At 37.9% G+C, this 12,921-nt stretch overlaps 1 protein-coding gene across 1 annotated transcript; it reads left to right on the top strand.

Moving 5' to 3' along the window:
• The first annotated feature begins 938 nt into the window (after nucleotides 1-938).
• On the top strand, nucleotides 939-8,438 carry LOC147543924 (protein CONTINUOUS VASCULAR RING 1-like). Its single transcript, XM_086633228.1, has 7 exons — nucleotides 939-1,455; nucleotides 3,315-3,367; nucleotides 6,053-6,162; nucleotides 7,148-7,315; nucleotides 7,403-7,500; nucleotides 7,607-7,733; nucleotides 8,134-8,438. The coding sequence occupies exons 1-7, from the start codon at nucleotides 1,312-1,314 to the stop codon at nucleotides 8,208-8,210; spliced, it is 777 nt and encodes a 258-aa protein (XP_086489354.1). The 5' UTR covers nucleotides 939-1,311; the 3' UTR covers nucleotides 8,211-8,438.
• The last annotated feature ends 4,483 nt before the right edge of the window (nucleotides 8,439-12,921 follow it).

The following is a 12,921-nucleotide window of genomic DNA, read 5'->3' as shown; positions in this document are numbered from 1 at the left end:
TCGGCAGACGTCGTTTGTGGTGGCGGTGGTGGTGTATAAGAAGATGGAGGTGATGGTAAATAAGAGTACGGAGGCGGTGTATAAGAAGATGGAGGTGATGGTGAATATGGTGGTGAGTACGGTAGTGGTGTATACGAGGACGGAGGTGGTGTATAAGAGTAATATGGATGTGAAGTTGTATAAGACAATGGTGGAGGTGGTGACGGTGATGATGAATACAGTGGTGGTGAATGATTATAGTACGGAGGTGGAGTATAAGAGTACGGTGGTGGTGTATAAGAGTATGGAGGTGGTGGTGATGGTGGTGGTTCGGTGTTTGTCGGATAATAAGAGGATGGAGGTTGCGATGAGTTTTCTCTTACGGTTTCTCCCGGATTCCAATAATAATCGTACGAATTCTTATTCTCATACACACATGATGCACATGAACATCGATTTGTTATCCCTTGATGAGTATAATCTGATTGAATATAATCATCTTGACGAATAGAATACGATTGATACGGATTTAACAGGTCTGGAAAAAATTTTCCAGAATCATTATCCAAAAACTTTGGTGGCTCTGAATACCACATGATGTAGACGCAGCGGAAATATAAAAACGATAAATAAAGTAAACGAAGAACGGCAAAATAACTGAATAAACTTAATAAACTATAAACTTTGATTTGGTTTTCTCTTCAATATGTCATAAACAAAGACTGGACTCCCTTTTATAGATTACTAGACTTTCCTAGATAGACACAAACTGGACTTTCCTAAATAATAGAAACACTAAAAATAATGAAACTTCCTAAACCTAGATTCATTATGAATCATACTTAAATTAGGACTCTTATTAAACTGCTAATCTTTGGCCGACTAGGACATGTTCGTGTGGCCTTGTGGGGCCGTTTGGGATGCGCCTGCATCACATACTTTATGCTTGGGCTATCTATGAAGATGTATTTCCAAAAAAAAAAAAAGTAAAAGGGGGGCAAATTGTTATTCTCGGAGAAGTAGAGAACTACAATACAAAATCTTGAGGGCTTCCTACCCTCACATGCTACTGTTTACTTTTTTATACCTGTATTATCATTATTATTACTATTATTTTCTTCAGGAATACAAATCCAATTATACGATCGTCATATAGGAAGCAAGATAGAGAGAGAGAGAGAGAGTTAGAGAGAGAAAAAGGCAGTCCCTTCAATTTGTTCATTTGGAATTATCGTATTTTCTTCGATTGATCTTCAAACCCTTGGAGAGAGGAAGAGAAGGAACCGAAAAGGAACTGCTTTTATTTATATCACTTTTTTCTTTTTGAATCTGATGGGCGATGAGAAATCGCCTATAGTTATGGCGAACAGAGATCGTGAACTTTTGATTCCAGTAGCTGATTCTGTCCACCATGATGATGGATCCTCTTCCAAACCCTCTTCCTCTTCTTCTTCTTCTCATAACTCTGGTAGAGAGGTTAGTTACCCATTCTCCCCTTTCAAACCCTTTCATTTAGATCGATTTCGTTACAACCCATGTTCGAATTTCTGATAAAATTATTATGTTCTTGTGATTTATTGAGGTTCGACCTACTTGTTGATTTATTTGAATTTGAGAAACAGATTTGTTTAATTGTTTGGTCAACCTTTTTTTTCTTTAATAATTCTTCTCATTTTATATCCAGCAAAATTATTTGTTTTAGTTTTATTGCGGGTTCTGGTCATAACCTAAGTTAGCCCTGTCTGATGGCAGCTATACCATGACCTAGTTTATACTTTATATTTCTGCTTTGGGGATTATTTCAACTCATTTTATATTAAGAACCTAATTTTATAGAGAACTCAGAAGCTTGGGTTAATGTGTTAATGAGAAGAGTAAAGCTAGGGTTAATGTGGTATAGGTGTGTTATTGTTTGATGTATGTTAATACATCAAACAACTTAATTTGGTAAGATCAGTACAGTGTTATAATGTAAGTTCCTAGAATGGCTTCATTAAAAGGAGCTGTTGATAAGGCTAAATTTTTAAGTGAAAAATGATACTCTGCCCGATAACTAGGCCATCTGAATCCCAGCTGGCTTAGGCGGTCAGCCATCATTTACAGGTAGATACTATCTAAAGGTTGTCCACCTAAGCTGGTTGAAATTCTGCCAACCTACATGTCGGGCAGAGAGTATCACTGCTGTCTTGAAGTAGGAAACGAATTTAAGGTTGAACTCTCTCTTTCTCTCAAAAAGCATCTAGTATCATTACACCATGAAGGTTGGATTAAATTGAGTATAATTCAGGGAACTGTAAACATAGGAGGCTCTAGGACTAAGTTTTTTCTTTTAGCTTAGCAAATGTAGCTCATTTTCATATACCTTCATGGTTCAAATTCTCTATCTTACGTATCTGATGATATTAAGCCGATTATATTTTAACTCATTCACTACTCACTACTATAACCCCTGTTGAGTCTTCTTTCGGCTATCTTCCAAATAACGAGACAACAAATTCATCCACGGTATCCATGGGATAGGCCATTTTCATTGTGAAATATCGAGTGAATTGTTCAACAAACAAGGCAGTAATCTGAACGAAGCTAAGAGACGAAATCTGGGGCACCATTTGTCTGTTTCAGTGGAATGAAAATCGTAAAGTGCAAACTTCACCTCGCACTCGTTGAGGAGGTCTGATACATAAGTGTTCACCGCAATACAGAACAACTCTTGGGATGGGGCAAACAGTGGACAGTAGGCTGGAGGGATGGGGACCATGGGGTGTCCATATTATATACATGTATCATATTATTGAATATGGATACTTGATACACATAATAAATTATTAAATTGAATAGATTAACGGTATATTAGTATGTCGCGTGGATAGAGTTGAATTGCCATTTTTATAAAACTTTGGTGTAAAATTAGAAGGTGAAGGTGTCAAAAAACAGACCCGTGTCAGAGATGTTTTGTTGCCTTTGACTACATAGCATTGACTGAACAGGCATACGATCCTTCTAAACTTGCCCACGATCAAGAAAACTTCAGAGAAAAACTGACCAGCAGGCTCTTCTATCAGGCTAATTGGCACCAAACCATTTGCTTATTTTTAGTGGTAGAATATCTGACATCAGGGGGCATCTCTTGTATCTTCCTACACCCTATTCTTTTCCATGAATAATTTATGCTCCTTCAAAAGGGAAATCTGACATCTTATGTATTTTATAAGCTGCGCTTTCATATAGATTTAAAAGTTGAATTTGTTCATGGGGGTGTGTATGACTTCATTTATGTCTTTGAAGTTGAATTAAATTGAGTTTTAGACTGTGTTAAACTAGGTGTTCTTTTGCAGGCTTTCTACAAAGTTGTTAGAAGTTGGGCGTCAAAAAAGTTCATGACTGGATGGTGAGTGTATTATCTTTTTCTCCTATTTTTCCGTTGGTTCTGTACGCTGTTCTTTATTTCGTCCTGATTATTGTCATAACCAAATGGTACCTTTAGTTCTGTCTGATCTGTTTGAATGTATAGTCCATTTTTTCTTTCGATAAACTCTTGAGTTGACAATGTTCACTGTCACATATATGTATGTATATATAAAGCAGGGCTGACCCCCACGCCCAAAGCAGCCAAAGCGGCTTTTTGGGCTCCATGCTGGATAAGACCCGATACTCGTTTAGAATTGCGCTTAATCACTACGAAAACAGAATATTAGTAAGAACATGTAGAAAACAATTTCATAAAAGAATGGTGGAGATGACAAAGGTGATCTACACCTATTTAGCAAGAGGTCGTAGTCTCGTAGAGTCGATTCCATCTTATGGTATTTCAGAATTATTTAGCCAAAGTCGTCACAATCTCTTCAAGGATCCGTTTGGTTACATTGTTATGATTTAATTTTCATTCTATAAATTATTTCTTTTCTTTCACAATGGAATTGGAAATGATATTGTTAGTTATTTTTCCCGAACCAATCAATGTACTCCCTCAGTCCCAAAATGAATGACCTATTTTGAAAACCAAACTTTATAAGGGAACATCATTAATTAGAGCTTGACTTTCAAAAATAACATGGATTTTCCAATTGTATCCTCATTAACTTTTTTAATTTACAATGAAAAGGTTAAACTTACTTTTAAATAAAGTTGACGTTAAATATATAGTAATGGGTATAGCGAAAAATTCTTTTCTTTATTTTTAGAAATAGGACACTAAAATGGGACAACCCAAAATAGAAATTAGGTCATTCAATTTGGGACGGAGGGAGTATCAAACACAACTTAAATAAAATTACATTTTACCAAAATAAAATCTGTGATGATTTGATTATTTTTCTCTTACATCAAAACTTCTGATCTGTCTATAGAAAAAAAGATAATCTAATAGGGCTTTAAGTACATTTGTAGATTTATCTACAATCGACATTGGTATATAGAGATTTCAATTTTTTGCTGTACGCTTGTAATCTTATCCCAAAATGATTGCTAAATCTAAACAGAAACTATGATCTACATTTTGAATAATTTGATCAATGACATGACTTTATCTTGTTTTATGTGATAGTAGTTAGTTGGATGAATGAAAATATAGTAGGGCCCCATTTTTAAATTCGGTGCCATAGACTTGGGCCGGCCCTGATATGAAGTGTTATGTTATTTCAAAGTCTTGTTCAGTTATCCTATAGCTAAACTCAAATATAATTTTAATCGTATATATAGTACCTCTCCAACACAGTTTCTGGGATGACTGTCACTCTGTCAGGAAGTAAGGTTCTACTAGGGAAACTGTTCTGGATAATACATGAAAAACTAGCATTTATATTAGATAAAAGAAAAGTGATGCATGTTCACTGCTAGACTCAGAGATGTAGATTTGCACACCTAAAGTATGAACACGTAAAACCCTTAAGTTGTTTTCGCAAGTCTTGTTCAGTTATACTACAAGTAAATGCAAATATAATTTTACACATATATTACCTTTCCAACACAGTTTGTTGGATGACTTATCACGCTGTCACAAGTAAAAGGAAGTAGAGTTCTACTAGGGAAACTGTCCTGGAAAATATGTGATAGACTGCTATTCATTTTAGATAAAAAGAAAATTGATGCATGTCCTTGCAAGATTCAGAGATGTAGATTTGCATACCCAGAGTATGAGCATGTAAAACGTTAGGCTCAACCCGCCTATTTATTTCAATAGTTAGTGTTTCTTTTATACTACACCTCGTGTAATTGTTTTGTTGTTGTAGAACGTATGCATAGGCTGATGGACCGTCCTGTTGGTTGGGTTTGTTCTTAGAAACTTCTGTTGAGTGAAACTCTAACTTATTCCAATAATTCAATGTGGATTTAACAAATCTTTGCCCATCAGTAAATTTGATACCCATGAGGTATGTGAGATCCTTATATATTCCCCCAAGTCTTACTGGAACGTGACACCTGTAGTTTGAAATGTCCTAGTTTTCTTGTTTGAGTCTTCAACAGTAATCAGTACATAAATAAGAATCTGCCGTCCTCCGACATATAAATATAGTGTAAGCACCGCAAGAAGAGATGTATGAAATGTAGCTAAAGATTTGCCTTATGGCCTCAGTGGGTGATCTTATACTCTTAAGTCTAAAATAATGATGAAAATGTCTTGATATGCCCTGTTAAGAGTCTCAAAGATGAGTCTTCTTTCTGTAAGCAGTTCCACTGTAATTGCATAACAAGAGATCCTAAGGACTTCCTCGACGAACTGACAACCTATTTGGGAGAATTTATGTGAAATTTCTGCAGGGCCTCCTAATAGCAGCAAAAAAGGGGTCATTGAGGCCATAATGCAAACATTTTCGTTCTCAAAAATCATACTTTGACCCCCTTTATGTGATTGGCATAAAAGTTTTATAGTTTTCCGTCGGAGTGGTTGTTAGTTTCGTATCAGATGGAAGCTACAAAATAATGTGATAGCCAATTTGCTTATAAGTGTTTCGTTTCTTTCTAGATATCTTAGCTACAGGAAATTATAGTGTTATCTGGAAGCTAGTGCATGTCAATATTCTGATGATTGTTTTCTTCATGGTTGTTCTTCTTCCTGATTGGTTTTCCTTTGCAGTGTCATCTTATTGCCTATAGCTATCACTTTTTACATCACATGGTGGTTTATTCATTTTGTGGATGGGTTTTTCTCTCCTATCTATGCTCACCTGGGAATCAACATTTTTGGTAGGCATGCTGTTTCTCTGAACTCCTTTCTACCTATTACTTGTTTTTAGGAAATGAGGATGGGTATTGAGTTTGTAACTGGATGCATGCCGATGTATACAGTCTCTTTACTTTCTCTACTTTGTGTTGACTGCTGAGCTCAGGGCCTTGACTGTAATCCTGTATTCACATCTTCATTAACCGTGTATGTGTGAAAACTAACCTGTGCTTGATTTACTCTTAACAATTTAAGATAATTTAGGTCATACATACAATGATACAAATTTAGTTTGTGACTTATTTGGAGGGGTCCTGGTTCAAGTGTCGGATTTATCTCTCGTGCTTGGGATCAGCTTGTGCAAGTTGCACCTCCTCTCAGGCCATTATTGAAGCTCTACACTTTTCCCAATTATAGCTACCTATATTTAAATTCTTTCAGTTGTCTAATGCATTAAATGGTAACGGACATCTATAAGTTTATTCCATTAAAATAATAGAGAGCAAGAAGTAGAACCTACGAGAAAGAGAGATGGCAGGGAAGTAATAAAAGGCGGTTGCTATATTATTTTGTCTCTAAGAGATTAAAATTGTTTTTGGGGAGCTTTCTTTTTTATCAGACTTCTTTAATAGCTCTTAACTTAAATGCAAACCCATATCTGGAAGAGGTCTATTTATTGAGAGTAGAGGTGATCTATCGAATGAGCTTTCCTTGTACTTTAACTTCTTACGGTACCTGTTTGATTTGGTATGAACTAATTTCACAAGTTCATGGTAAGAGGGCAAGATAAATGATGTATTATCTCGTATGCATGTTTCAATATATATTTTTTGGGGGTTCCAGTGCAAAAGTAGAGATTTTGACTGAGCTGTAATTTGTGATCACTGATATTTTCTCTTTACGTGCATTACTATCTGGCCGTTAATTTCTTGTTTGGCAAACTAAAAATAAATTTTTTGGAACCTTCCCATCTCTTCTGATACTTTTGACTTGATTATCCTTGAATAGGTCTTGGGTTTGTGACTTCGATATGGTTCATCTTCCTGGTTGGTGTATTCATGTCATCGTGGCTGGGGGCATCTGTTCTGAGCCTGGGGGAGTGGTTTATCAAAAGGATGCCATTTGTTCGCCATATTTATAATGCGTCCAAGCAGATAAGTTCTGCCATATCTCCTGGTATGGTATACCTGCTGTTAACTGTTGCACATGTTCTTTAATCACCTCTTCTTAGCATTACCAATTCCCTGCTCATTGTTATAACAGATCAGAATACACAAGCATTTAAGGAAGTAGCCATCATAAGGCATCCACGTATCGGCGAGTACGCATTTGGGTTCATCACCTCATCACTTGTCCTTCAGGTCTGAACATTTTTCTACCATTTAAGTAGGGTTATACTATTTTATTAATTGTTTTCGTTTTCAGACTTTAAATCGTAGTCTGAAGTTTTAATCTCTATCATAACAGAACTATTCTGGAGACGAGGAGTTGTTCTGTGTCTATGTGCCTACAAATCATCTTTACCTTGGCGATATATTCTTGGTCAGTTGCAAAGATGTCATCAGGCCAAACTTATCGGTCCGCGAAGGAATTGGTAAGAATTATTTCCTGGTACTAGATGTTCGTAGGACAAATTTATGCATATGAAATGGGACTTCACTTTGCAAGCCTGAGTGCTATGGCTAAGTGGCCCGACCACCTTGACTTCATCTTCCTTGGGTTTTTGGTGTCGTTCATTGAAATACCAAATTGCAAATTTCTAAACAAGAATTTTATGAAAGACTGGTAACCTAAACCAACCCGAATATTGACATTTTAAACCTGCTAGAGAAAACACATGATTGGGGATTCCAGTAACTCTCTAGAATTGAAATTTTAAACCTGTTAGAAAAATGATTGCTTAATGGTGATGGACTGATTGTTAAGAAATTAGGGGAACTGTCTTGACATCACATAATCGAGAACTGATTTATCTTGTTTTCTGTCTTTTTCAGAAATAGTCGTCTCCGGGGGCATGTCAATGCCTCAGATTTTGTCGACGCTGGAGACACACACTCCAAGACAAAGGTAGACCAGGAGCTACGAGTAAAGAAACTAGTAACTAATTTGAGTTGTGTATTCCTTAATTTCCTTTCTTATCTGATGATGGTGAGATGTCGGAGATTTGTCTACGATGTGTGTGATTATGTGAAATCTTTAATCATAATTTTTATTAGTTGGTTGGATGGTTTGTAACATTCCATGTCATATACAATGTAGTTAAGTACTTGTTTGAAAATATGGTTACAACCTTCCTCTATTTATCCTCCTAATCAAGCACAGACTAGATTTAGGACTCTTGAGTGATAGGGAGATTTGCTTATTGTTAATATTTGAATATCATCCTTTACTATTACAATGAGGCTTGACATCTGTTCGTTTTGCTTCGTCCCGTTAGATATTGTTTTGTAAGTTTTATTTATCAGATGTCTTGTTTCCTTTGATATTTGTAATTTTTTTTTATCAGATTACCTCATTGACTGTTTATGCACATTGGGGTAAATATAGGCCACCATTTTGGTTAAAGCAGAAAACGTTTTCGGGAAGACGGTGGAAAACCAAAAAAACTCAAACCAAACACTCCCCTCCAAGTCGCTTGAGTGCAGGTGCCGGTCGGAAATGGTCGTTCCTCTCTCTCTCTCTCTTCTCTCTCTCTCTCTCTCTCTCTCTCTCTCGCTCTCCCTCTCTCTTCTCCTCTCTCTGCCTCTCTCGCTCACTTTCTCTCTTCTTTCGCTCTCCTGTCTTTTCTTCTCTTTCTTTCTTTGTCACAGTTTCGGCGAAGGGATCGTTTGGTTTCCAGACGAAGGCGTCTCGTCTGGATCTGAAAGAACTAGATCTAGACGAGTTTCCGACGAAGGGGATGCCGGAACGATCGTGAGATAATGAGAGAGGGAGAGAGGATAAGAGGAGACAGAGAAGAAAGAAGAAAGAAGAAATAAGAAATAAGAGAGAACTCTGTTGCTGATGATCGCCGACATTAATGGTGGAAGTCGCCGGAATCCGGTGGAGGTCGCCGGAGTTCTAGTTGAGGTGAGAGGAGAAGAAGAAAAAATAAAAAATTGAAAGGGTGATGTTTGGAGGAAATAAAAAAAATTTGTTCCCGCCCAAAACTTATTGCCCCGGAAACATAATAGTGAAAATAATCATTTTTTTCTATCCACAATGTTGATTAATTCTCTCTTTTCTAAAGAATTTTCTATCGTGAGACTAAACAATTCAGTTGTCTTTCTGGTGGGGAAAATAAAAAAACCATCCACACCATCAACTGGCTCCATATTTGTAGGCCCCGCAAACTAGGTGGGCTCGGCATCAGGTTACCCGCTCTAGATAACGAAGCGTTCCTCAGCAAACTCGTTTGGCGTTCTCTTAAAAACCCCCAGGCCCCTTGGACGAAGGTCCTCAAAGCAAAATACTACCCTAAGGACACCAAACCTAGGATGGCGATGACTCACCACTTCTGGATTTGGAAATCTATGATGCAACGCTTTAAACAAGTTCACGATCTCATTTTTTGGGATGTGAACAAGGGCACAAACATCAACATTTGGGAGGACTTCTGGATTCCGAATCATAAGCCTCCGCTTGCTAATATTAATCATTGCAGTTTACAGGCAGTGGATCAACTGATCACTAATAACCATTGGAACATGGATTTGTTACATCGCTATTTCAATAACGAGGTTTGTAGAGCCATCAGCAGTATCAATATACAACATGGTAGGGATGACTCCATGAAATGGACTCTCACCAAATCAGGTAAGTTTACAATTAAATCTATGTATTTTCATTTGAGAACCAAAAATTTTGATTATACTCCACCGGAATGGAACCACATTTGGAAAATCACCACGATCCCTAGAATTAAACTATTTTTATGGAAATGTTGTACGGATAGCCTACCGGTTCGGGGGAAAATCGGGCAGTTTATTGGAAATTTAACCAACTGTGTTTTTTGTGAGAATGTGGAAACTTTGACTCATATTATGCTTCATTGCAGTTTTACCCGCACTATATGGTTTCACTTTAATATTAGGGTAGATAGCGTTAACAATTTGCAGGAATGGATTAAGGAGTGGAAAATTTTTGAACTCGAGCAGCAGTCTCTATACGCTAAAATCTTATGGTTCATATGGAAAGCGAGGTGTTAACAAGCTTTCTCTTCGAGGATCCAAACTCCGGTTCTAGTGATCAACAATATACAAGGTTCAAGCTTCATCCTGAATAGTAAGAAAAAAGAATCGCTCAAAAAATCCCCTCCATATTGGGCGCCTCCAGACCCCCCTTTTCTGAAGTGTAACGTGGATGCTTCTTTTAAGACACTGCTAGTGTAGGGTTTTGTGTATCCTATACACTAACTAGTGTTGTAAGCGGAATCTCAAACATCTCATGTTTAACACTAGATTTCCCAGGATCGTTATGCATAAACTAATCAATGAACTAGAGAGGGATAAATACCTTAACGCGTTTTTCCCTCGAACCATTCCAATCGCATGCAAAGATCGAGAGCTCCAACTGTAGCTCCTCTACTTGAGACACCGAGTGAATAGACTTGATCTCCCTTCCTTTCAGACTGCTAGGACTTACTAGAAGGTTGAGAAGAACTCTTCTTCTTGACTAGATTGATAGAACGAGAGCTTTTTCTCTATATTCCTCTCTCTCCAATAGCTGTATATTCAGAGAGAGAGAGAGAGCTGTATATTTTTCCTTAGAGAAAAATCCACACTTTTTCTGTTCTCAACTGACCCAATATATAGACAAACCCTAATTAGAATCTCATTCAAATTAGGTTTTCTATTTTCTGGGTCACAGAAAAGATAATTACCAAAATACCCTTTTTGGGGTATTTTGATAATCCCCTTAAGTGTGGCCGGCCAGGGCAGCCCACCATGGGCCTTATGTGGCAGGCCCACTTACTCTGGTCGGCCATCTCATGGCCGGCCCAAAGAGCCTTCCTTCTATCTTGTCCCGAATCTCCATTCGGACCCTTTCGGCCTTTCCGGTTGAATCCCATCCAACTTTAGCCAGTTCCCGTCTAGTCAAATCTCTCCGATCAAGTTTCCACTCTTATGTGTAACTCGTTGTAGGATCCGGTCTATGTTAGTTGCGAATCAACTCCTTGATCCGACGATCGTAGTTGGCTTCTAGCAAAGCATTACGACCCCTAATTGGACCGGACTGGATGATCTTTACGTGTGGTCATCGTTATCCTAACTGACAAATTGATCGCATTGCCACCTTGGTCGAAGGACACTCCTTCGGAAGGACATCTCCTTCAGACCGAACGGATAAATCCTTCAGTCTCCCACTTGTACTTAGAACAAGTGCAATGCTCGATTCCCATGTCGCTTAGTATCTCATCTGATACGTCACACCGTTCAGACTTTCTTGATCCAGAGAACAACTGTCAATTCAAATGATTAACTCTTAATCCATTTGAGTGCGGCCACACATTTTCCAGTTGCTTCTCCTCAAGTGGCCCGGAGATACTTATTCCTAACTTAATAGGAGGACATCATCCAGTCTTGTACTCCCACTTAACTTCATGTCTATCCTGTCTCCCCCAGTATGCTGCCTTTATAACCTCCTTTTACGGCGCGGCGTTTGACAGTACCAAAGTTCGACATTCCTTACATAAGATGAGTGGAGCACTCATGTTTACGGAATCTCTCCAATCTTGCCTATGAGAGTTTGTGACGCCTTTTTCAACTCCTTGAAAAAACTCTCATCTTTGGGTTAATCCAATGTAGATTCCCCAATCTACATCCATGTAATTGACTTAAATACCATATTCCTATAGCCCATGGAACTGCGCTATCAGTCAATTCCCATGCTAGTCTTCTTAAGTTATTGTTGTCCACGCAATGACCTGGACTAGGGACTCTATAATGAATCTATTCCACGTTCACTTAGTAGGGTTCCATTTACCAGATCACGTATCTGATAAACCTACCTGGAATTCCTCATTATTTTGGACTGTCATTAAACACTAAACCATGATTTAACGACGAAATAATTAACTTATTTCTGATAATAAGAGTTTGTAAATCTTGAGCCTTCCCGTGTAACTCCTTACACCCCCAAGTTTACTAGTCTAAGCTTTTCAGGAAAGCTTAATGCCTACGACCTTAGTATTACCACCATACTCAGTCAAGGTGACAGTTTAGTTAATAGATCAAATCTATATGGATTTTGCTTGTTATCATCCGATGATAATCTTCAGTATCGCCATACCGAATTAAAACTTCCCAAGTTTTAACTACTTTCTTTTATTTGTAAAGTTTGCAACAGACTCTGCCTGGAACCCTTCCAGCTTACTGTTCTTCCAAGTCAAGATTGTCATCTTATTCTGGAAGTTTGCAACATATGACTTTTCGACCTTTTATTTTCATACCGAGATCTCACAAGTTCTTCTCAAGTACATTGTGTGATCCAGATCAGCTCATCTGGATTTGATTGGTGACGACCATAAATACTCCAAGTATTTTGCGACGTCGAGGTGAATGCTAATCATGTCCCACATGACCGATCTTATGCCTTTTGCATAACCATCTTTCTCATGCGTGCTTGCTCATCAGAATCCTTCAGATTCCGAATCTTGCTAAGCTGCGTGCCATGAGACTTGGGTAGAAATACTCCTTTTGAGTGTTTCACATTGGACTTCTCAAGACTTTTCCTTGAACAAGTCTTATCACCCTCTCGATCCATCTCCATAGATCTTTGGTGCCCAAAAAGCATTTCACCTT

Source organism: Eschscholzia californica, unplaced genomic scaffold, assembly GCF_041429995.1.
Source record: "Eschscholzia californica isolate CP2 unplaced genomic scaffold, dmEscCali1.0.p SCAF_4, whole genome shotgun sequence".
NCBI classification, from domain to species: domain Eukaryota; kingdom Viridiplantae; phylum Streptophyta; class Magnoliopsida; order Ranunculales; family Papaveraceae; genus Eschscholzia; species Eschscholzia californica.
Note: the sequence above shows the minus strand (reverse complement) of the source record. Positions and strands in the feature narration are given on the sequence as shown.